Source organism: Chrysemys picta, chromosome 5 (genome assembly GCF_011386835.1).
Source record: "Chrysemys picta bellii isolate R12L10 chromosome 5, ASM1138683v2, whole genome shotgun sequence".
NCBI lineage: Eukaryota > Metazoa > Chordata > Testudines > Emydidae > Chrysemys > Chrysemys picta.
The window spans coordinates 141266727-141290533 of NC_088795.1; the positions used below are offsets into that span (position 1 = coordinate 141266727).

General features: G+C 51.9%; 2 protein-coding genes and 1 long non-coding RNA gene across 5 annotated transcripts in view; 2 read left to right on the forward strand and 1 right to left on the reverse strand.

Moving 5' to 3' along the window:
* SIGLEC1 (sialic acid binding Ig like lectin 1) overlaps nucleotides 1-17061 on the reverse strand; it is an 80165-nt gene extending 63104 nt beyond the window's left edge. The window contains exon 1 of one of the 3 annotated variants that reach the window (XM_065597378.1): nucleotides 16895-17061. In XM_065597378.1, coding sequence (XP_065453450.1) covers nucleotides 16895-17036 — 142 coding nt within the window. In that variant the 5' untranslated portion in view covers nucleotides 17037-17061. Of the gene's footprint in view, nucleotides 1-8444; nucleotides 8468-16894 lie in introns of those variants that run through there. The other 2 variants (XM_065597373.1, XM_065597376.1) reach the window with 2 other exon arrangements.
* Nucleotides 1072-7562, forward strand: LOC135983836 (uncharacterized). The gene is made up of 2 exons (XR_010601665.1): nucleotides 1072-2423; nucleotides 5549-7562. It is a non-coding gene; the product is annotated as an uncharacterized LOC135983836 (long non-coding RNA).
* The window catches only part of HSPA12B (heat shock protein family A (Hsp70) member 12B), a 78477-nt gene continuing 71425 nt past the window's right edge, over nucleotides 16756-23807 (forward strand). Inside the window, exons 1-2 of the mRNA XM_065597382.1 lie at nucleotides 16756-16953; nucleotides 22564-22642. The gene's annotated coding sequence lies outside the window, so the exon portion shown is untranslated. The remainder of the gene's footprint in view (nucleotides 16954-22563; nucleotides 22643-23807) is intronic.

The window sequence follows — 23807 nt, forward strand, 5'->3', positions numbered from 1 at the left end:
CTCTCCTCATAAGTCATATGCTCCAGACCCCTAATCATTTTTGTTGCCCTCCGCTGGACTCTTTCCAATTTTTCCACATCCTTCTTGTAGTGTGGGGCCCAAAACTGGACACAGTATTCCAGATGAGGCCTCACCAATGTCAAATAAAGGGGAACGATCACGTTCCTCGATCTGCTGGCAATGCCCCTACTTATACAGCCCAAAATGCCGTTAGCCTTCTTGGCAACAAGAGCACACTGTTGACTCATATCCAGCTTCTCGTCCACTGTGACCCCTAGGTCCTTTTCTGCAGAACTGCTACCTAGCCATTCGGTCCCTAGTCTGTAGCAGTGCATGGGATTCTTCCATCCTAAGTGCAGGACTCTGCACTTGTCCTTGTTGAACCTCATCAGGTTTTTTTCTGCCCAATCCTCTAATTTGTCTAGGTCCCTCTGTATCCGATCCCTACCCTCTAGTGTATCTACCACGCCTCCTAGTTTAGTGTTTAGATACTTTCGCTATCCTGCTCTAGTGAAAGCAGCCACCCACCCTCCCCATACAGATACAGATACAGTTCCACTGGCAGTGGAGAGCGCTACCTCCCGTAAAGCGGCTATAAAGAGCTGGGCCAGGCTGTACGAACCCCGCACTAGACAGGAAGGGACTGTGGGCTGGAGCCATCCCGCCCTGCTGCAGCTGCAAGGCATGTTGGGATTGGAGGAAGGGTTCAAACGGGGGGAGGCCCAGCTCAGTAGGAGGTGGCTTGGGGAGAACTGACCTAGGGTCACCAGACAGCAAGTGTGAAAAATTGGGACGGGGGTGGGGGGTAATAGGAGCCTATATAAGAAAAAGCCCCAAAAATCGAGACTGTCCCTATAAAATCGGGACATCGGGTCACCCTAGACTGACCCTTGGTTCTCCAGCTCCAGGGAGAAGCCCAACAAAGCCTGCGCCGTGGCTATGGTCTGTCCGAACTCGCGGAGAGAAAGGCAGGCCAGGCTATCAATGATTACCAAGCTGCTTTCTGCTCAGGGCCGGCTCCAGGGTTTTTGCCGCCCCAAGCAGTGGGGGAAAAAAAAAAAAAAGTCGCGATCGGCGGCACTTCGGCGGCAGCTCCACCGTGCCATTTTCTTCTTCGGCGGCAGGTCCTTCCCTCCGAGAGGGACCGAGGGACCCGCTGCCAAATTGCCCCCGAAGAGCCCGACGTGCCGCCCCTTCCCCTTGGCCGCCCCAAGCAACTGCTTGCTGGGCTGGTGCCTGGAGCCGGCCCTGTTTCTGGTGGTGGCCAGAGGAGTGGGGCTGGCTTGTGGCTTGCCAAAGGAAGAGATGGCTTGTTTGGGGCTGGTTGTTCGCTCCCTTGTCCTCAGGTGTAACTCCAGAGACGCTGGTGACAGTGTAAAGGGACCTTGGTGAAGTTTCATTTACTGCTGTGAACTGTCTTTACGGGCTGATTTACTCCTAGACTCATAGACTTTAAGGTCAGAAGGGACCATTATGATCATCTAGTCTGACCTCCCGCATGATGCAGGCCACAAAGCCGTCCCAACCCCTTTCCCTTGACTCTGCTGTTGAAGTCCCCAAGTCCTGTGGTTTAGAGACTTCAAGTAGCAGAGAATCCTCCAGCTAGCGACCCCTGCCCCGTGCTGCGGAGGAAGGCGAAAAACCTCCAGGGCCTCTGCCAATCTACCCTGGAGGAAAATTCCTTCCCGACCCCAAATATGGCGATCAGTAGAACCCCGAGCATGTGGGCAAGATTCTCCAGCCAGACCCTCATTGGCCATTGATACTATTTACCAGCGATGGCACGCTGTTCATTTGACTAAAATCATGTTATCCCATTAAACCATTCCCTCCATAAACTTATCTAGCTTAATCTTAAAGCCAGAGAGGTCCTTTGCCCCCACCATTTCCCTCGGAAGGCTGTTCCAATATTTCACCCCTCTGACGGTCAGAAACCTTTGTCTAATTTCAAGCCTAAACTTCCCCACGGCCAGTTTCTATCCATTCGTTCTCGTGTCCACATTAGTATTGAGCTGGAATAATTCCTCTCCCTCCCTGGTATTTATCCCTCTGATATATTTAAAGAGAGCAATCATTTATTGAAGTGCCCGCTACTGATTCAAAGTGGCTGTGACATTTTCATTGCTCTCGTGTTTTTCTAAGTTAAGTCAAGGTCTGTGAATGCTCAGCCAAGAGGACACGGGCTGTATATTGGTTCTAATTGGTACTTTTGATTTAGACCCATAGTACAGATCAGCTCAGGTTTATTCCTCCCAGTGCACAGGGCCCAGCCAGGTGGCGGCACTGCCAAGGTTCATTTCCTTTATAAAAGTTAAGGGACTGCGACAGAGGGGTGGCCAGAGGATTCTCATCTATCCAACATCGCCACTGGGATACTCTGGATCTCCGTCACTGCCGACGACGTCAGGTGCCTGGGCACACAGGTGAGTGTTGCCTGCTCCCCGGTAACCCAGGAAGGAGGGGGGAGTGGGGCGGGGGGTACATTTATGGAATAAATCTAGATACATTCTGTAGTGTTGATTTGAATAATAAGGGACAGGGCTGCAGCTGCACACTAAGGTACTTTGGTGCCTTTCTCTTTTTTGCCTGCTGGCAAATAGGAAAAAAATATTAAAGGTTAAAATTCGAAAGCCTCGCGATTGCTGTAAACAACATGGAGGTTTATATCCTTTGGGCTCAGAAATAGGGTGTAAATAGACCTGAGCGGACTTTCTCAGGCAGCTACAGAAGAAACTCATGTTTCTAGAGAAAAAGCGCGGAAAATCAACGTCCGAATAATGTCGTTACCAGAGCACACTATTAAGGACCAACAGTGAATTCAGGTATATATCCAGACTTTTGAGTAGCAATAACACCAGACTCTTTAACAGTGCTTTATCATCATATAGAGAGTAAGTGCTGTAGCTGCAGTCAAAACTAACCCTCCTGCATAACATAAGAACGGCCGTACCGGGTCAGACCAAAGGTCCATCTAGCCCAGTGTCCTGTCTGCCGACAGTGGCCAATGCCAGGTGCCCCAGAGGGAATGAACAGAACAGGGAATCACTGAGTGATCCAGCCCCGTCGCCCATTCCCAGCTTCTGGCAAAGGGAAGCCATGAACCAGTATAATACACCTCTAATAACGCGACCCGATATAACACGAATTCGGATATAACGCGGTAAAGCAGTGCTCGGGGGGGCAGGGCTGTGCACTCCGGCGGATCAAAGCAAGTTCAATATAACGCGGTTTCACCCATAACGTGGTAAGATTTTTTGGCTCCCGAGGACGGCGTTCTATTGGGGTAGAGGCGGGTAACTGAACACTTACAAATGTATTCTTGGAAATGCTAGCCTAGCTGAAGCTTTTCCTTCTTTTCTTCCTCTTTCATTGCTCATTTGGAGAGAAAATAGTTCACAGAGCAGTTGCTTTTCAGTTTCCCCCCAAATTTCCAATTTTGCCTTGGAAAAAACACGGAAAAAAATAGTTTTTTTCCCCACAAGTCTGCAGGTTTTTCCCCCGGACCTTCACATCTCCACACACAGCACCCACTCTCACGTGTATGAACATACCCAAGCGCCCGCATGGGTGTGCAGACTCCCACACAACACACACTCCCACAAATATTGCCAAGCAGCCAGCTTCCCCATAGCATCCAAATCTCTGCCCCGGGCTCCGGGACTCTAATGATGTGACTATAGACAAAAAGATGTACAGAAAAGGTTGTTACAAGGAGGAGGGAGAAAAATTGTTCTACTTAACCTCTGAGGATAAGACCAGCAGCAATGGGCTTAAATTGCAGCAAGGGAGGTTTATGTTGGACATTAGGAAAAACTTCCTAACTGTCAGGGTTAAGCACTGGAATAAATTGCTCAGGGAGGTTGTGGAATCTCCATCATTGGAGATTTTTTAAGAGCAGGTTGGACAAACCCCTGTCAGGGGTGGTCTAGATAATACTTAGTCCTGCCATGAGAAGACTGGACTGGACTAAATCAGTGGTTCTCAACAAGAGGTACGCGTACCTCTGGGGGCAGGCAGAGCTCGTCCAGGGGGGACATCAACTCATCTAGAGATTTGCCTAGTTTTACAACAGGCTACATCAGAAGCACGAGTGAAGTCAGTACAAAGTAAAATTTCATACAATGTCTTGTTTATACTCCTCTATAGACTAGACACTGAAATGTAAGTACAGTATTTATATTCCAATTGATTTATTTTATAACTAGATGGTAACAATGAGAAAGTCAGCAATATTTCAGTACTAGTGTGGCTGGGACACTTTGGTATTTTTATGTCTGGTTTTGTGAGCAAGTCGTTGTAAAGTGAAGTGAAACTTGGGGCTACACAAGACAAATCAGCCTCCGGAAAGGGGGACAGTCATCTGGAAAGGTTGAGAGCCCCTGGACTAGATGACCTCTCAAGGTCATTCCTACGATTCGATGTTCCTTCCCCTAACCGTGCTTTGCTATTTAAAGCCGTGTCACTGCACATCTTTCTTACCTATCCAGGGAGTCCCAAGCTCACCTGGGGTGCGGCAGGGGTTCCACACAAAACCAGCTGGAACTCGGTGGCTCTGAAACTTTTGTTTTGAGCTTTTCAAAGCTGAAACTCACAATGAAGCTGTAGGAATGTTATCTCCCCTCCACACACACACACACACACCCCCGCAGGGGCTGGGAAGGGTAGCGCAGCCTGGAGAGCTCTGACCGTGGGTAAATATTTTTCTTGGCAGGCAAATGGATGGGAGCCCTCCCAGGCGCTCAGCAGAGGAACCCTGGGAGGTTTGCCCGCAGTACGGCTTTGGAGCGAGGGGAGGGTGTGCTTAATCACGACTCTCTGGGGGAAGGTTGTGCTGAGAAATCAGGGCCCCTGGTGCGCTGATCCCAAGCCCAGCACAGGCAGGAAGGATAATTCCACCCTGCTTCTTCCTCCTTATTGCAAAAGGCTTTTCATCACCGGCGCGTCTCTGAAATGGGCCTGTATCTCCAAACCTGCAGGTGACAGGAGAGGCCGTAGCCTTTCCGTCAGTGCATAGACCCCATGAGCTTTAGGGGCCCCACGGCACACCACTGCCTGGCCCTGCTGCCCACTGTGGGTGCTGAGGAGACGGGAAGTGGGTAGATCCCGAGACAAAACCTACCCATCCCGACAGCCCAGAAAAAGTGGTTCTTGAGCCTCTTCCGCTTGAGGCCCGGGCAGAAGTGACGGCAGCTCTCCTGGCTCCAGGACAGCAGCAGTATTTGTAGCAGGAGGGTTGTGGGATGGATTGAGGGGCATCTGCAGAGGGAGCCCAGGACTGGGATAGTGGGGGGTGGGAGGGGCAGGCCAAGCTTGCAATGCCTTGCGAGAGCTGCCCATAGGCAGAGCTTGCCCATGGCCGGGGCCTGACACACTCAGCTGTGAGTAACCGCTCTGCGGGTGGCAGGCGACTCGCGCTGGCAGCTGGGCAGATCCCTGTCTCTGGGAGGCTGCCGAGTTGGTTCATTAGCTGAAGGGACAGGTGGGGCCTGGCCCCTGAGCAGTGTAGACTTGTCTGCGTAATTCTTAACTTGTTCTTTCCCTATTTTAGCCTCCGATCCTACCCCGGTTACACGGATGTTCCCTACGTTGGTCATCCGATCGCCGCTGAGCTGTTTGGTGAAAACGGAACCAAAAAGGGCATTTCGCACTTCGGCCATTGCTGCATTGAGTGTTATGGTTTTTCCCTCCTCGCGCGAAGGCAAAGTGATGTGATCTGAGCCCAGGGCCGCGAGGCAGGACTGCTGAGTTCTGAGGGTGGCTCTTACACCGTGTCCTCTGGCACGTCACCTGGGCCCAGGTTTTGAAAGGTGTCGCTAATCTGACCTGTTCAAGTTTTGGAGCCATAACTTGACATGCTTAGGGCTTGATTTTCAGAAGTGCTGGGCACTCGCAACGCAACGGGCGTGGGCAGGGGTGTCAGGGATGGTCTAGATAATACCTAGTCCTGTCTCCATGCAGGGGGCTGGACCTGATGACCTCTCGAGGTCCCTTCCAATCCTACGATTCTGTGATTTCTATGCTTCTTCTGGGAGGTTATTGCTAAGCCGGCTCTTCAGGCGCGTGACCAATTTGACATCAACACGCTGCCCCCAGCGCTGCTAGCTTCAGCGCTGCCCTCTCAGTGTGTCTACACTCGAACCGGCATTCCTCGCTCCCCCGCTCCGAGCCTTTCCTGCACAAACGGCGCCTCCGGCACGACTCTCCTGGGTCCAGCCTGCTCGCAGCTGAAGGAATACGGTCTAAAGTCCACAGGTGGTTGCAAGTGTCGCTCCAAGATGAAGGGTGTCACTGGGCAACAACGCGGTGGACTCTCCGAAAGTGCCCGCTGTCAAGTGGAGGCGCGTGTGTCCGAGGAAGGGGGGGACCTAGGCCGAAGCTGAAGCCACCTGAAATAGGCATCAGCGCCTGACGGGTACAAAGGGTCACAGGGGTACCACTTCATTGGTCTCAGGTACCTATCTGGCCCTCATTGCCCTGAGCACCTCACAATCTTTAGTGGATTTAGCTTCATAATCCCCCCTGGGAGGCAGGGCAGTGTGAGGATCCCCATTGTACAGACACTGAGACACAGACCCTCAAATGTACTTAGGTGCCTAACTCCCATTGATTTCAATACCTTTGAGGATCGGGGGCAAAGTCATAGAACCATAGACTCATAGACTTTAAGGTCAGAAGGGACCATTATGATCATCTAGTCTGACCTCCTGCACAACGCAGGCCACAGAATCTCACCCACCCACTCCTGTAACAAACCCCTGCCCTATGTCTGAGCTACTGAAGTCCTCAAGTCATGGTTTAAAGACTTCAAGGTGCTGAGAATCTTCCAGCAAGCCCAGGGTCACACAGGGAGTCTCTGGCAGAGGTGGGAATTTTACCCAGGCCTACCAAGTGCCAGGCTAGCACCCTAATTACCGGACTCTCCTCCTCCTTGATCCATATGCCTCGTCTTCTGAAATCCACTTCTTGGCCTTTCCCCCGGAGACTGAACTCCCCTAGCTAGTCACAGAGTAAACGTAACTGCTCCCCCCCCACAGCACAGGAGCCTGCCAACATGCCTTCATTCTGACCTAGCCCAATGAACATTGCAACTCTCCTCCCCCTCCTCAGATCTGCAGCGCTAATGGAAGGGACACCCTCCGTCGCCAGACTGCCCCCTCCCCAACCCCGGACACGCTCACCCTCGAAAGCTGAAAACGACTCGAACGAGGCACGGCTGCCGACGGGACTGGCTTTCTCATTCCTTTCGAGAGGCGGTCGCAAAAACTGTCGACGAAACCCTCTCGATCCCAAATGGCTTTTTGACACAGTGGAAATCGTCACGAACAGTTTCATTTCGGGGGTGATTTACTGGGGTTTCGTCCAACTTTGCAAACCTGAAAGCTTTTCACTCGTGGAACGCCAGAAGTGTTTGATTTTCGAACCCCAACCCCCAAAATATTTTCTATTTTTCTATGGTCAGAAACATGTTTTGATTTTTTTTTGGAGGGGAGGGGGAGGTCGAGTTTAAACAAACACCTTTAAAAATTCTGCCATGTTGTTCTGGATTAAAAATGAAAAACACGTGTTTGTCTTTAACCCTTTTTGCAGAAAATAAGACACTTCCCCAAGCAGCTCTATTTGTTTCACGGGGAAAGCTGAGTGGAACGCAAAGCACTCGTTCTCAAAGACACATTGGTTGAGTCTCTGGCCTGGGTCGTGCAGGCGGTCGGGCTGGATGATCAGAATGGAACCTTCTAGCCTTAAATCTATGAATGACTGAAAACGAACAGCAGAAATTGCATCATTGTCCATTGATTCATTCTTTTGTGGTTAAGGCACTGAGCTGGGCTCCAGCAGACCCAGGGTCAAGGCCTCACTTTGCCACAGACTTCCTGTGGGACCTTGGACAAGTCACTTAAACTCTGTGTCTCCGTTCCTCATCTGTAAAAGGGGGTGAGAGTGTTTCCTGTGCCTCTCTTGTCTATTTCAGTTGTAAGCTCTTTGCGGCAGGGACTCACCCCCCTCTGTCTGTGCAGCACCAAGCACACTGAAAATCCAGTCGGAGTTGGGGCTAGAAGCTACTGTAATCGTTACTAATAATCTAAAGAGCTGTTAATAACATAGGCTAGAAAATGGATTATTAATCTAATATAGTTTCTCGGGCCTCTGTCTACACAGATTTCTTGACTCTGCTCTCTTATGGCCCCCTCACACATTCTCCTTTTGTGGTGGAATTTGCCTGTTTGGTCTCAGTCCAAGAGGCAATTATTGGGAGTGAAATCCGTCCAGCTGTTCTTGAGTTATATGGTTTTTATCTTGACAGGGTCCCTTTAAAAGAAATAACCCCAGAAGCGAGCGCACTGCAGTCGGAGAGGAACTCTGTGGTCGGTTGGGTCCAGAGCTGGGAGGGGGCTGGGGATGAGAGAGGCCCGAAGGCTGAGGAATCCAGGGGGTATAACACTTACCGTAAGAATTTGAAGGCTAAACATTCTGCTTCGAAGGAGGTGCCTGACCCAGGCTGAAATCCATCTCTCCTCCTCCGCTGGCAAAATAAATGCTGTTTCAGACACGTTTGCCTTCGCTGGCGCTTGCTGTGCGGGGAATATGAGCAAGCAGAGGGGAAGGGGAAATACTTTCTAGGGGTCCCAGGGCTGGGAAAGAGATACACATCGGGGGTGCCCGGAGGGAATTCAGGGCTTGTGACAAGCCTGGTGCTGGGATACACGCTCCCTCCTTGGTCACAGGTAATATCAGAGACAGATTTCCTCGTGCCACCCTGCAATCCTGACCCACCTCTAATGGAGGAGAGGGGAGTCCAGGTTTTGGCATCCCAGGTGGAGCATCCTACAAGAAAGGCCAGTACGGGGGTGGGGGGGTTGCCACATGGTCACCTTTTCCCCAGGAGATCCCCAACCTCCTGTCATCCAGAGCACCCAAGACCCATCTGTGACACACCAGGGTATAATCCAGATAAACGAGCAACTGTGTCAGCCCTGTCCTGCAGCCTTGGCTGCCTTTCCATGCCTTGCTGAAGTGGCTCCCACCTGGGCCACTCACATAACATAAGAACGGCCAGACTGGGTCAGACCAAAGGTCCATCTAGCCCAGTATCCTGTCTGCCGACAGTGGCCAATGCCAGGTGCCCCAGAGGGATTGAACAGAACAGGTAATTATCAAGTGGTCCATCCCCTGTCGCCCATTCCCAGCTTCTGCCAAACAGAGGCTAGGGACAACATCCCTGCCCATCCTGGCTAATAGCCATTAATGGACCTATCCTCCATGAATTTACCTAGTTCTTCTTTGAACCCTGTTATGGTCTTGGCCTTCACTTCATCTTCTGGCAAGGAGTTCCACAGGTTGACTGTGTGCTGTGTGAAGAAATACGTCCTTTTGTTTGTTTTAAACCTGCTGCCTATTAATTTCATTTGGTGACCCCTAGTTCTTGTGTTATGAGAAGTAGTAAACAACACGTCCTTATCCACTTTCTCTACACCACTCATGATTTTATAGACCTCAATCATATCTCCCCTGAGTTGTCTCTTTTCCAAGCTGAAAAGTCCCAGTCTTATTCATCTCTCCTCACACGGAACAACCAAGCAGCCTGCAAACCACAACCTGAGTGTCTGTGTAACTGCCAGCCACACTGGGGTTACACGCTGGCTCTCAGCAACCTGGGTTATACTGCAGAGTGACCCCAACACCTGCCCAGTCCCAGATTTCCCCCAGAAATGTGTGCCCTCTACTGCCCAGCCTTCTCCTGGACAGGACAGAATATTTTAAATCTATCATTACTTACAGGGAATAATATGCCAGCTCTTTAGCTCAAATAGTAATTCAGACACACCAGTTTAAACACACTGGATTAAATAAAACAAGTTTCTTAACTATAAGAGATGGATTTTAAGTGAGTACACGGAATGAGGCATAAACCGCAGAAATGGTTACAAGACAAATAACGATAAGACGGTTACTAATACCGAACTTAACAAACGATATCAGATTCAAGCAACGTTTCCCCCCACATGCCCTCAGCAGCTGAGCGATCTCCGAGAGTCCAATGAGTTCCTGCTTTGTCACTTCAGGTGCAGTGAATGCGGTGTGTGTGTGTGTGTGTGTGTGTGTGTGTACACACGTACACACCTTGGGGTTTTTGTCTCTCCTTTTTATAGTTTCAGCCCCTCTCTTGAAAGACATTTCCAGCTGGGCACTAGGAGACAAAGAGTCTATGGAGAAGGATGTTCCCTGCAGACTTTTCTCACCTGTTTGAGCTTTCATTGTTCCCCTTCCTGCTTGACCGCTCTGTTTGCTGCTTGAATGCAAAAGAAGCAGAGCACACGTTCCTTTGTGCAGGGACCTGTTTGCTGACCTCAGTTTGGGCAGGGCGGTGGGGTTTGGAACATGTGTTAATAACACCAGACAGGGACATCTTACTGATTTACATGCAGTGTTGCCACACGCATTTTATCAGGATGATGCTGACCAGCAAATTATGAGTTTGTCAATGATAACTAGACTAATGAATCTAGACTGTTCTCAGTGGTGGCAGATGACAGAACAAGGAGTAATGGTCTCAAGTTGCAGTGGGGGAGGTTTGGTTGGATATTAGGAAACACTATTTCACTAGGAGGGTGGTGAAGCACTGGAATGGGTTCCCTAGGGAGGTGGTGGAATCTCCTTCCTTAGAGGTTTTTAAGGTCAGGCTTGACAAAGCCCTGGCTGGGATGATTTACTTGGGGTTGGTCCTGCTTTGAGCAGGGGGTTGGACTAGATACCTCCTGAGGTCCCTTCCAACCCTGAGATTCTATGATTCTATGATAACTTACAAGACATGCCTGGTACAACAATTATTACAGTAGTGTGTAGGGTGTGACCACAGGGGTCCATTCTATCCCACCGTCCTATCGCAAGGTCTTAGTAGATGGAAAAGACTGGCCGTGGTACATAAAGGCTGGGAGATCTTGAGATGGGAGGCAGCCCATGTTGCTATTATTTGATATTTGTATCACAGTCGCTCCTAGAGGGCCCCAACCAAGATGGGGGGCCCATTGGGCTGAAAGACAGGCCCTGGGTTGAAGAGACACAAGCAGTTAGTGCAATACCGAAGGGATGGAGGACAAGGATAACACTGGCCAAGACTCTAGCTAGGAAGGGCAAGGTGCCCCCTTGGGAGCAGGCCAAGGGCCTTGAGGCAGAAAACCTGTGTTCTAGTCCCATCTCTGCTGTCTGATCTCTCGCTAGCTGACTGTCTATGTGCAGCATGTTCTGAATGGGGCCCTGACCAGATGTGGGGCAACCAGTCTGCTGGGAGTTGTGTAGCCTCAGTTTCCCCCCAGGACAGAGCCCTCGGTCACTTTCTAAGCTGGCTTGCTCCTCACATGACAAGGAACCTTTCTGGGGCTAACTTTTCCTGTGGAATAGCACGATTCTGCTGGACAGGCTCTCTCCCAGCTCGCTGTGGGATCTGCAACCATCACAGAGGCTGAGCAAAAGGTGGTTTATGAAGAGAATTCATACTTTCTCCGAGCAGGAAAATCCCCCTCCTGTCCCTTGTTTAAAGCCCCCGAGACCTCCCCCCCTTGCCTAAGCGCGTGGATGGGGGTTAAAGCATTTTCCGTGTAATAAAGTCTCACAACTGGGCAAGCGCTCGGCTCCTGAAATGCAAACGACCGAGCTGAAACCTAATCCACCTCCAGGAGGCCGTCAGCCCGGCTAATGTGTCTGCAAGTGAGATTTCCAGGGCTAAAAGCTTTCTTGTCCTTGGCAGATTGATTACACCTGCACCTTGTTATTGCTCAAGCCGCTGCACTCCTGAAGGCCTGTAACAGTGCCAGAGACAGACAGGGCCTGCTCCTCGGCGGGAACAAAGGAATGGAGCGGCGAGAGGGGAAGGGGTGCGGGGGGAGACACAGAGCAAGAGAATCAGAGCGAGACAGAAAGAGAAAGGAGGCATCTTATCTTCATTCCTCTCAGGCCAGCCCTTTCCAGGGAACACAGAGCTGTTCCCAACCCCTACACCCCAAACAGGACCCACCGGCTTTATCGACCCTTTAAAAGCAAGGCACCCTGGCAAACTCTTTGGCGGGCGGGGGGAGGATTCTCTGGAGCCTGACCAGGAATTGCAACTGTTTAAAGGTGGGAGGTTTTCAATCCAGTTTCATTCCCATGCAAGCCCTGTGGGGCTGCTCTGATTTGGGGTTAAAAGCAGCTCAATTCAGATTAGCTCCAACCTGATTCCACTCGACTTAAATGAAACCCAAATCAGCCTAGTGTAAATGGAAATCAGAGCAGCCAATCTGAGTGTAGACAAGGATTTGGAATGGGCTTTTGGCAGCTGGAAGCAAGGGTTACATTAGGCATATGCTAAACAGGTGGGGCCCATTTGTCTAGGTATTTATATTGTTGCCCTTTCTACTGATGCCAGTGTCCTGTTCTCATAGCAGGGTTGCTGGAGCAGTAGCAGATGTCCAGGGCCTTCCAGCTCAACTCCCCAGCAGAGGAGAAATCAGTGAGGTGGAGTCTGGGTATGTTCTAAGCCTCCCTTGCGTTATTTATACACACCCTAGTCCTGGAACAGAGCCGGTCAAACAGCATGCAGGTCAATCCCTTCTCCTGGGAATCTCAGCCCAACATCTATTTCTCCAGGAACAGCTCTGCCTCGAGAACTTACTCTAATCAGAGCCCACAGCAGGTAGCAAATGCTCCTTCTGCTCACACAGCTCCCTCTCTCCCCAAACTGCCAGAATGTAGACATTTATATACCCCAAACTAACAACTGCACAGCATGTCTTCCCGGGTGTCAAAATTTGCTTGCATGCTAAGAAAAATAAGCTGGAAGATTGTGTGTAACAGCACCACCTGATGACACCTGTCATAAAAATACCCTGCCCATTGTTGGGGTTATCGGAGTCCTTGACAAACACATACATATAATAATCCCCACCAGAGGGGATCCCCCAGGATCTCTAACACCAATGTACCTCTTTCTATCACCTGAGCTAAGGGAGTAACTCCATTAGCTGCTGGCAATAGTAGGGTGTTATCCTGTGGTGAATGGTCCACTAGAGGGAGACTGGACACACCTAGCCAGGGTGCTGCTGGATATATAAATTACACACGGTCAAAAGATTTTTTTTCCCAATGAAAAATGGCTTTTTAACCAGCATGAGCATTTTTGTAAAAAAAATGTTCCTTTTGGTCAAAATGTTCTGGGGTTTTTTGTTTATTCTTTTCATTTGAGTAAAAAACTAAAAATCAGTTTCTGACAGTGGCCAATGACAGGTGCTTCACGGGGAATGAACAGAACAGGGCAATTACTGTGTGATCCATCCTCTGTTGTCCACTCACAGGCAGGGAGGGGCTTTGAACCCCAGAGTATTTAGGGCCAGCCGCTAAGGCAGGGGCAGGCAAACTTTTTGGCCTGAGGGCCGCATCGGGTTTCAGAAATTGTATGGAGGGTCGGTTAGGGGAGGCTGTGCCTCCCCAAACAGCCAGGCGTAGCCCGGCCCCCGGCCCCTAGCCGACCCCCCTGCTTCTTGCCCCTGGGACCCCTGCCCCATCCACACCCGCCCCCACTCTCTGTCCCCTGACTGCCCCAGATGCCCTGCCCCTAACTGCCCCCACCACCCCATCCTCTCCTTCCTGACTGCCCCCGCACCGCTGCCCCATCCAGCCACCCCTTCTCCCTGACCGCCTCTCGAACCCCCACAGCCATTCAACCCCCCTGTTCCCCACCCTCTGACCGCCCCCACCCCTATCCACACCCCTGGCCCCTGACCATCCCCGAACTCCCCTGCCCTCTATCCAACCCCCACTGCTCCCTTACCGTGCTGCCTGGAGCACTGGCGGCTGGCGGCACGGCCGCACCAGGACAGGCAGTCGCATCGCCCGGCTGGAGCCAGCCACGCACGGCACAGCACAGAGACCGGGTCAGGCCGGGCTTTGCAGCTGCGCTGCCCCAGGAGCTCACAGCCCCACTGCCCAGAGCCTTGCGCCAGTGGTGGAGCGAGCGAGCTGAGGCTGCGGGGGAGGGAGGACAGCAGGGCAGGGGCTGGGGACTAGCCTCCCGGGCCAGGAGCTCAGGGGCCAGATGTGGCCCGCGGGCCGTAGTTTGCCCACCTCTGCTCTAAGGCATTTCCTTCCACAGCCTGTACAGAAGGCTCTAGGGTGAATTCCGGGACAGACGATCGGGGGGACCTGGTGGAGAGAGGGGATCAGGGAGCGACACCCGGGGACCGTGGGCACCTGGATGGATGGGAGGGGCAGGCTGGGACTCTTGGCCAGAGCAAGAGCAGCCCCATTGCTCCACTGCTTGACACTGTTCTTCCTCTTTAGACAGCCTAGTTATTGAGACTCGCTGTGCCGGGCCGGCCGCCGGGGAGCTGGGTGGCGGGGGGCGGGGGCTCGCTGTGCCGGGCCGGCCGCCGGGGAGCCGGGTGGCGGGGGCTCGCTGTGCCGGGCTGGGTGGCGGGGGCTCGCTGTGCCGGGCTGGGTGGCAGGGGCTCGCTGTGCCGGGCCGGCTGCCGGGGAGCCGGGTGACTGGGGCTCGCTGTGCCGGGCTGGGTGGCAGGGGCTCGCTGTGCAGGGCTGGGTGGCAGGGGCTCGCTGTGCCGGGCCGGCTGCCGGGGAGCCGGGTGACTGGGGCTCGCTGTGCCGGGCTGGGTGGCGGGGGCTCGCTGTGCCGGGCTGGGTGGCGGGGAGCCAGGTGGCGGGGGCTCGCTGTGCCGGGCTGGGTGGCGGGGAGCCGGGTGGCGGGGGCTCGCTGTGCCGGGCTGGGTGGCGGGGAGCCGGGTGGCGGGGGCTCGCTGTGCCGGGCTGGGTGGCGGGGAGCCGGGTGGCGGGGGCTCTCTGTGCCGGGCTGGGTGGCGGGGAGCCGGGTGGTGGGGGCTCTGTGCCGGGCTGGGTGGCGGGGGCTCACTGTGCCGGGCCGGCCGCCGGGGAGCCGGGTGGCGGGGGCTCACTGTGCCGGGCTGGGTGGCGGGGGCTCGCTATGCTGGGCCGGCCGCTCTCGGGGAACTGAATTTCTTGGGGAGTTCCTCTGAGTTTCGCTCTGATCCTTTCATACAGCCCCAGCATTCAAGGTGAACTAAGGACAAATGAAAAGTGCCCAGGCTTTGCACAGGCCTGCTCTGTTGGAAAATCCTCCCTTCCTCCCTCCCCCGTCTGACCATCCCTTCTGCTCCGGCTGATCGCTCAGAATAACATGAAGGCTGAAGCGGAGTAAGTGAGCTTGAGCGAAGACACCCGAGCAGCACTCCGTGTGCATGATATTGTCAAAGAGCCTTGCTGCGACATGAACTGCCTTAATAGCTACACCACATCCATGTGTGCAGCTGGCAGAGCCGAGACACAGCAAAGCAGGGCCTTGTATCTCCCCGGCTCTCAAAGCCCCCGAGCCTAAACCTCTGTGACAGCGACACAAGGAGCAATAACTCAGCCCTGCTCAGCTCAGTCTCATGGCATTTAGCCACCTCCATTTCTCCTTGCCCAGGAGTGACGCGACGGCCGCAGCGAGCGCAGGGGATAATGTTCTGCCTAAAAGGAGCCTCATGTTTGAAAGCGCCATTGGAGGGCAGCTGTCAAGGCGATGAGCCAATGTCTCAGACACAGTTCTCGCCTTCTTTGCCTTGCTAATCGCGCCCGAGATTGCTAAGAAACCAAAAGAATTGTAATAAATGTCCAGTTCGCTCGGCTCCTGCTACAGCCGGTTCTTCGGGTCACTTTGCCTTACCCTTCCCTTTTGTTTTCTGAAAGAAAGTACGTCTCTAGCTCTCCAGGGGGCAGAGAAAAGCTTGGAAACATGAACCTCGAAGGCTCCAGCACCTTTATCCAGCAGATAAAGACTCTTTCTCCCCCCCTCCCCATTGATTATCTTCCAAATCTTATGATTTTTAAGCCAGTCTCATGATTTCCAAGGGCCTGACTCATAAAGGGCAGGGCAAAAAGTCAGTTTCAATGTCTCCGTCTTGTTAGTTTCACTTCTTGGTTAGCGCCCTAGTGCTAAACTTCGTCTGGGCGGAATTTGATTTTTAGTTTTGTATCATTTTGACGGATCATATTGAGGTTTGTTTTTCAGCCTTTTTGAGCTATTTACATTTTCACAGTTGCAGGAAATTAATGGGGGGAGGGGAGACAATAACTTAATGAGAGTCGAGGTTGAGATTCAAAAAGTTAAAGCTTGGTGAACCGTTAAAACACCAATGGTAAATGGTGTAGGAGCAGCAGTGACCTGTATGCTCTGTATAAGAACATAAGAGCGGCCAGACTGGGTCAGATCAAAGGTCCATCTAGCCCAGTATCCCGTCTGCCGACAGTGGCCAATGCCAGGTGCCCCAGAGGCAGTGAACCTAACAGGCAATGATCAAGTGATCTCTCTCCTGCCATCCATCTCTGACAAACAGAGGCTAGGGACACCATTCCTTACTCATCCTGGCTAAAAGTATGACTATGCTCTGTATAACCTGTATGTTCAAAAGGTCTGTTACACCTTCCCCCCCTTTTTGTCTCCTCACCCTCTTCGAATAGCTGTGAAGTGGCTTTCCCCCTCCCCCTCCCCCCTGGAATGCTTGTGGGATGGATGGGCTAGTTGAACAGCTGGAAGATCAGAAGAGCTCCCAGGTAGACAATGTGTCTGGCACTCTGATTAGGCAGCGCTCACACACCCAATGCATGGACACTGCCCGAGGTGGAGTGTGCCCAACCAGACGCGGCCAAGTCATCTCTAGTCACAGGCCATGAGGAGCAAGCCCTTAAAAGGGGAAGGGGCCATGTGCTCAACAGTGCACTCACAAGCTTGGACCTCCCATGAAGGCCCTTCGCCCGGACCGCCTGGCCAGTGGTTCGCCGCGTTGCATTTTATCGTGCCTCGGGAAGACTTACCTTCATCGCCCCATCCATCACTGCACTGTGGGACACTTACCTTGAAGGCTCCTGACATCTCCAGTGCCGTGCCTGTCCTGGGAGCGTGAGTATGCGAGGGTGAGTTTGCCCCCTCCCCTTCTTTTGAGCTTAGCTATCAATATAATAAACGTGCTGCTTTCTGCCAATCTCTGGTGGGTCATTAGTCCTCCCTAAGCTTACTAGCTGGCCCAAGTTCAGGTAACAGTAAACAGCACATGTGCAAGTAGTCCAAGTAAATCTCTTTAAATCAACAATGACTCTCTCTTTGCTAGTCCATTTGTAACAAGCCTGGCTTACCAGTCGTAAATCACTGCATTTGGAGTCTAGCAAGTTTTCAAGCAGCATTTTTCTTACTTTGCCTATCTGTACATTTTGATTTATTATCAATGGAAGTTTTTTTTTTTTTGGTCAGTCTGTGCGTGTAGCGTGAAATTGACATGACTAATACAATTCTAATCCTTCTTAACCTGACTAAACTCTTGGATGCAATTCTTGGGCTAGCTGAGTAGAGCTGGTCAGGGGAGGTGACTTGAAGCCACCTCTGTACTCGGTCGGTTCTGGATTGGCTGGGGGCTGCCTGGTGTAATTTAGAGCCGCCTACAGGGTTTTGGGGCATAACCAGCACAGTGGTCTATATGGGACCGCAGCAATCTCAGACAGATCACTGTGCTGCTGGCCAAGGACTGTGCACTGTCCGGCCTCTTCCTGCATCCTCTACTCCCGCTACACAAAGTGGAGAAGGAGGTGGCTATCCAAGGAGTCCTCCGTCGGCGGGGGATCCTGGCTGCCTCTTTAGGGGCAAAGCAGTTGGATCCACAGATTGAGACCATGTGTCCGTGTTTCCGCTGCTGCAGGGGAAGGGTTAAACTGGGGCTTAAACTGTTGGATCCACGTGGGCAGATCTTTGCTCCACACTGGGACCAGGCCCCACAGACCCGTCAGTTAAGGGTTCTCTGGGCTCTCTCTGGATTGCCTGGAGCAGCCTGGGTGTTCTGACTCCAGCTGGACCCGGATTCTGGTTGAGCAGGGTTGACAGGGCCGGCTCCTGGCACCAGTCAGCAGGAGGCAGGTGCCTGGGGCGGCCAATAGAAAGGGGCGGCACTCCGCCCGTTATTGGGGTGGCACATCTGGGTCTTGGGCGGCGGGTCCTTCACTCCCCTTCTTCTTCTTCGGCGGCACTTCGGCAGCAGCTCAATCGGTTTTCTTTCTTTTTCTTTGCCGTTTGGGGTGGCAAAAAAGCTGGAGCCGGCCCTGAGGGCTGAGATGATCTTTTTGCATTGAAGGGCAGCTGGAGAAAGGGAGTGTGGAACAGCTCGAGTGACCTGCATGAGCCCGTGATCAGTGACAAGGCCACGTGGCGGGGTGTGGGGCTGGAGTACAGGGAACAGGCTGCGGGTCAAGCAATGTACAGAGGCTTGGAGTGCACTCAGAGATTTTTCAGGCACCTAACTCCCTTGGGAATCAATTCCTTTGGGGATCTGAGCCTGAGAGACTTGCCCAACGATCTGTGGCAGAGCAGAGAATTGAACTTCGATCTCCAAGCTAGGGCTGGAACCACGGGTCCCTCCTTCCTTAACAGATCGCCAGGTAAGGGTAGTTTGCTGACCTGTTGGTACGAGCTCTCCGCAAGCATTTGTTCCTGAGCAAGCAGGCTTGTGGTGAGCCCTGTTCATTTAAATTGGCAATCAATGAGTTAAAAACCCTAGGATGGCCCTTCCCAAACCTGTGTGGGGACAGCTGCTCCTGGGCAGGTACAAGGGGGGGTCACCTGCCTGGAGTCACAGAAAGATAAATGATGACCCTGCTTTTTCCATCCTGGGATCTGGCTGGCAAGCGCAGGATGGTTACTTATCCTTCTGTGCCCATCTCAGCTGTATCTCATGGCTACACGCTACAGTGAGTGGAATCTTATATGAGGGGTAGATTAGATAAGTGAGGACCCGTCCCTCACGCTGCAGATTGTCTTTGGGGCAGGGCCCGGCTTCTGGGTTACGTTTGTACAGCGCCGAGCCTCAGGGGGTCCTGCTCCTTGTGTGCAGCTCGTAGACGCTGCTGCAACAGTAACGATAATTAATGGGAATAATGAATGTGGTTCCAGACGGATAGCTAGAGAGATGGTCTGGAGATAAATGAGCCTTTCAATTTATATAGCACTCTGAATACTGAAAAAACTCTACAGCTCCCAGTCTTGTTATCCTCATTTTACCCGGGGGTGGGGGAAACTGAGGCACAAAGTCATTTAAGTGACTTGCCCAAGCGAGTCTGGGGCCTGGCTAGGAACGGAGCCCAGCTGGGTGGAGAAACTCCAGCCCTTCACGTCAGCCATTCTGCGGCAACATAACACAGCAATTCTACCCTGGAAACGGCAGTAGCCCAGCGGCACCTCGCACCGGCACTGCCGCACAATCTGCACCTTCGCTCGGTAAGGAGCTCTTGCCAGCGGGGTGGTTTTGCCCCAGAGATGAGGTGCTGTCTCTGTGTTGCTAGTCTTTTCAGTCTCTAATCCGCCCCCGGGCATTGACTGCCCCGGAGGCCTTGTGCTGGTCAGAATCACAGTTCAGTTCAATGCAGCTGAGTGAAGAGGGACACGTTTCCAATCGATTCACAAGTGGCTGCCGGGCTGTGAATGGTGGAGGAAGGATGGTTACTGGCTCTGCCGATGGCTTGCGGTGCACTCTTGGTCCCCAGTTGAATGGGACGTGGACACGTATTTACCCACTCCAGGTAGGGCCGTGAGCCTCCATTTCCCATGGTGGCTATTGTGGCCTGAGCACCATAGGAATGTCTGTGGGGAAAAGGTGGTCAATGTAACAGGGTGCCCGGCCCATTTAAGGGGAAGCAGCGTGGTGTGGTGTGGTGGGTCAGGCACTGGGCTGGGACTCAGGACCCATGGGTTCTCATCCAGCTCAGGTGGTGATCTTGGGCAAGTCACTTCCTCTCTCTGAATTTTCCCTCCCACTTTGCATCTGTCAAGTCTATTTAGATCTCTCAATGTGCCTCTCTCAATGTGCACATACAGCCCCGTGCACAATAGGCCCTGATCTCGGTTGGAGCAGCCAGTGCCACCACAATACAAAGCAATGAAGTGAGAATTTTCCCTGTCCCACAGACTCAGATTGCCAGGAAGGGCAAATTCCATCCCTCGAGACCTGGGCTGGGGTAACTCATGGGTATGAAGGTGCAACCCCCTGATCTTTGGATCTCATTCACTTCTGCTCTCCTCATCCGCTCCTGAAAAGCCCTGCTGAGAGAGAGGTGTCAGGAGATCTGGGTGAGAAGGGGGCTTCCATACAAGGTATAAATATTTACCATCTAAATAGACAGGACAGGTGGGGATGGGGTTGAACACATGAGCAGAGTGAACTGTGGGATGGCAGCCAACTCCAAGTTAGAAGCACAGTTTTTGGGGGGAGAGTGAAGCTGCGGTGAAGAGACGGAGGGAGGGGAAGGACTGGATCAAACCGCCAATCAGCACGAGGCAGAGAAAGTCCAATCCAAACCGTAGAAAGTTCTCTGAACATCCCAGGGTCCAGGCTTTGACCACTTCTACTCCAGTTCAAACAGGGATTAATTCAGGGAAGTCCTATGGCCTGTGTTGGACAGGAGGTCTGACTAGAAAATCACAATGGTCCCTTCTGACATTGTTGTAATGATCAGTGTAGACAGCACCTCCACCAATAGATGGTGCCGTAGCTTTATCTTAGAGTTAAGTTGTTGTCTTGTATGTTATGTTAATATATTAAGGGTGGTTATAAAGAGGGCGATGATCAGTTATTCTCCAATCCTTTGAAGGTAGGACAAGAAGTAATGGGCTTAATCTGCAGCTAGGGACATTTAGGACAAACTTTCTAGCTCTAAGGGTTTTTAAGCTCTGGAATAGGCTTCCAAAGCAGGTTGTGGAGTGTCTCCATCATTGGAAGTGTTTTAAAAACAAGTTGGACAAGCACCTGTCAGGGCTGGTCCAGGTTTACTTGGTCCTGCCACAGTGCAGAGGGCTGGACTTGATAACTTCTCAGTGTCCCTTCCAGCCTGGTATTTCTATGATTAGGGGATGTTGGTGGTTGACCGAGCTCCTGGAGGAACCATGCAACGTGGAAGATCTTGCCAGGCTACAGACAGGGCCATACCATATGATAGTGGGAAAGGACACGTGAACATTTGGAGGATAGGATTAAAATTCAAAATGATCTGGACAAACTAGAGAAATGGTCTGAAGTAAATAGGATGAAATTCAATAAGGACAAATGCAAAGTACTTCACTTAGGAAGGAACAATCAGTTGCACACACACAAAATGGAAAATGACTGCCTAGGAAGGAATACTGCGGAAAGGGATCTGGGGGTCATAGTGGATCACAAGCTAAATATGAGTCGACAGTGTAACACCGTTGCAAAAAAAACCAAACATCATTCTGGGATGTATTCGCTGGAGTGTTTTAAGCAAGACACGAGAAGTAATTCTTCCGCTCTACTCCACGCTGAATAGGCCTCAACTGGAGTATTGTGTCCAGTTCTGGGCGCCACATGTCAGGAAAGATGTGGAAAATTGGAGAAAGTCCAGAGAAGAGCAACAAAAATGATGAAGGTCTAGAAAACATGACCTATGAGGGAAGATTGAAAAAAAAAATTGGGTTTGTTTAGTCTGGAGAAGAGAAGACTGAGAGGGGACATGATAACAGTTTTCAAGTACATAAAAGATTGTTACAAGGAGGAGGGAGAAAAATTGTTCTTCTTAACCTCTGAGGATAGGACAAGAAGCAATGGGCTTAAACTGCAGCAAGGGAGGTTTAGGTTGGACATTAGGAAAAACTTCCTAACTGTCAGGGTGGTTAAGCACTGGAATAAATTGCCTAGGGAGGTTGTGGAATCTCCATCACTGGGGATTTTTAAGAGCAGGTTAGACAACCCCCTGTCAGGGATGGTCTAGATAATACTTAGTCCTGCCTTGAGTGCACGGGACTGGACTAGATGACCTCTTGAGGTCCCTTCCAGTTCTATGATTCTATGAGAAGAAAACCCACTAAGAAAAAACTGAGTAACAGCGCCATCTACTGACACCTGCCACATCAGTATAATAAACCCGTGGAACTCACCACTGCAGGACATTAATGAGGCAGATATTTTATTAAGACTCAGAAGAGGATTTGACATGTGAATAAGGAACAGTAGCTGTAGTAACTGGCTTAGGGAAAACATTACAAGGGCCATTGGCCCATGTTTCAGGACATAAACTAAGAACTAGCTGGGGTCAGGAAGGAAATGTTCTTCTCCCCTGTGGGAGAAGTGTTGCATTATTGTCCAGCTGTCTTTTTGAGCAGGGACATGGAGAGGGGCTTTGTACTTCATTCTGGAAGGGGAAAAAAGCCCTGGCTGAAGTCAGAGGTAGGACACCAAGTTAAATACCAACCCCCCTGCGTTTTTATAGCAGCTTCCATCTGAGAGCTCCCTGCACTCCTGAGAGGTAGGACGTGCTATTATCTCCATGATAGAGACAGGGAAAGCCAGATACAGTGAGACGGAGTGACTTGGCTGAGGTCACATGCCAAGACAGCGAACCCAGGAGTCCTGATTCCCAGTCCCATAATCGAAAGCACCAGGCTGTATGTGTCTCGGACGTGAGAGCCATTCTGATGTTCCTAACCCATCTCCCCAACACAGTCCCTCTCCCTGGGTTTATTTTCATTTCCAGAGAGAACTCCGGATGAACCAGTTCAGCAAATATTTACCGACCTGTCACTCAAGCCGCGGAGAACGAGGAGGGAACCGAGGTAGGTTTTAATGCGAACCCAGCTCCGTTTTTGAAGTCTCCGCGCTGGAGAGCAGAGCTCACATGTTCTCTTCATTAATGTCTAATGCATAATGCCATTCGGATAATGCTTTCCAGACACGCAGCCTGATCTGGCTTGGAAATATGACAGGCAGAGTGTGCGTGTAATATACCACCACACACAAAAATGAGAGCACTAATGTTAACCTTCTGCAGCAAACAAACCTCAGCTGCTCCCCCCAGCCTTTGCCACTGCAAAACTGCCTTCAGTCCCTTCATGCAAGGCCTCATCGCCGTGCCCGGGGGGACGAGGGACAGGGGAGGAGCTGCTGTTTGTTTCCAGGGGACCTGCTTTGAGTTTGGCAACTGATTTCCCCCTCCCCCAGGTTTGGTGGGGATGGAGTTGTTCTTCAAATTGTTTCCATTAGCATCTTCTAGGCCAGAAGGACCTTTGGCCAGTTCCGGCTGTCTGTTGCTGAGAGACAAGGTGGGGGAGGTCATCTCTTTTCACAGGCGCCGATTTCCCAATGTGCTGGGAGGGCACTCGACCCCTGGCTCTGCCCCAGGCCCCGCCCCCACTCCACCCCTTCCCCCAAGGCCCCAACCCCACCCGCCTCTTCCTGACCCTGCCCTGCCTCTTCCCACCCTGTTCCGCCCCCTCCCCTGACAGTGCCGCGTCCTCGCTCCTCCCCACTCCCTCCCAGCCTCCTGCATGCCGCGAAACAGCTGATTGTGGTGGGCGGGAGGTGCAGGGAGTGAGGGGGAGTTTCTGATGGGGGGCTGCTGGTGGGTGCTGAGCACCCACCATTTTTCCCCCATGGGTGCTCCAGCCACAGAGCACCTACAGAGTTGGCACCTGTGTATCTTTTGTTGAACCAACTTCTGTTGGTGAGAGAATCAAGCTTTCGAGCCACACGGAGCTCTTGGTCATGTCTAGGAAAGGTCCTCGGAGTGTCGCAGCTAAATGCAAGATCAAACAGATAGTTTAGCATAAATAGTTAGCATATATCCTAAGGGATCATTCAAGGTGAAGCGGTCCATTAAAACTCCTGTAGTCATAGGACAAAAAGAGCGGGTTAGTGGGTTACAGATTGCTGTAATGAGCCATAAATCCAGTGTCTGTGGTCAGGCCGTGATTTTGAGTGTCTAGCAGAGTAATGAATTTA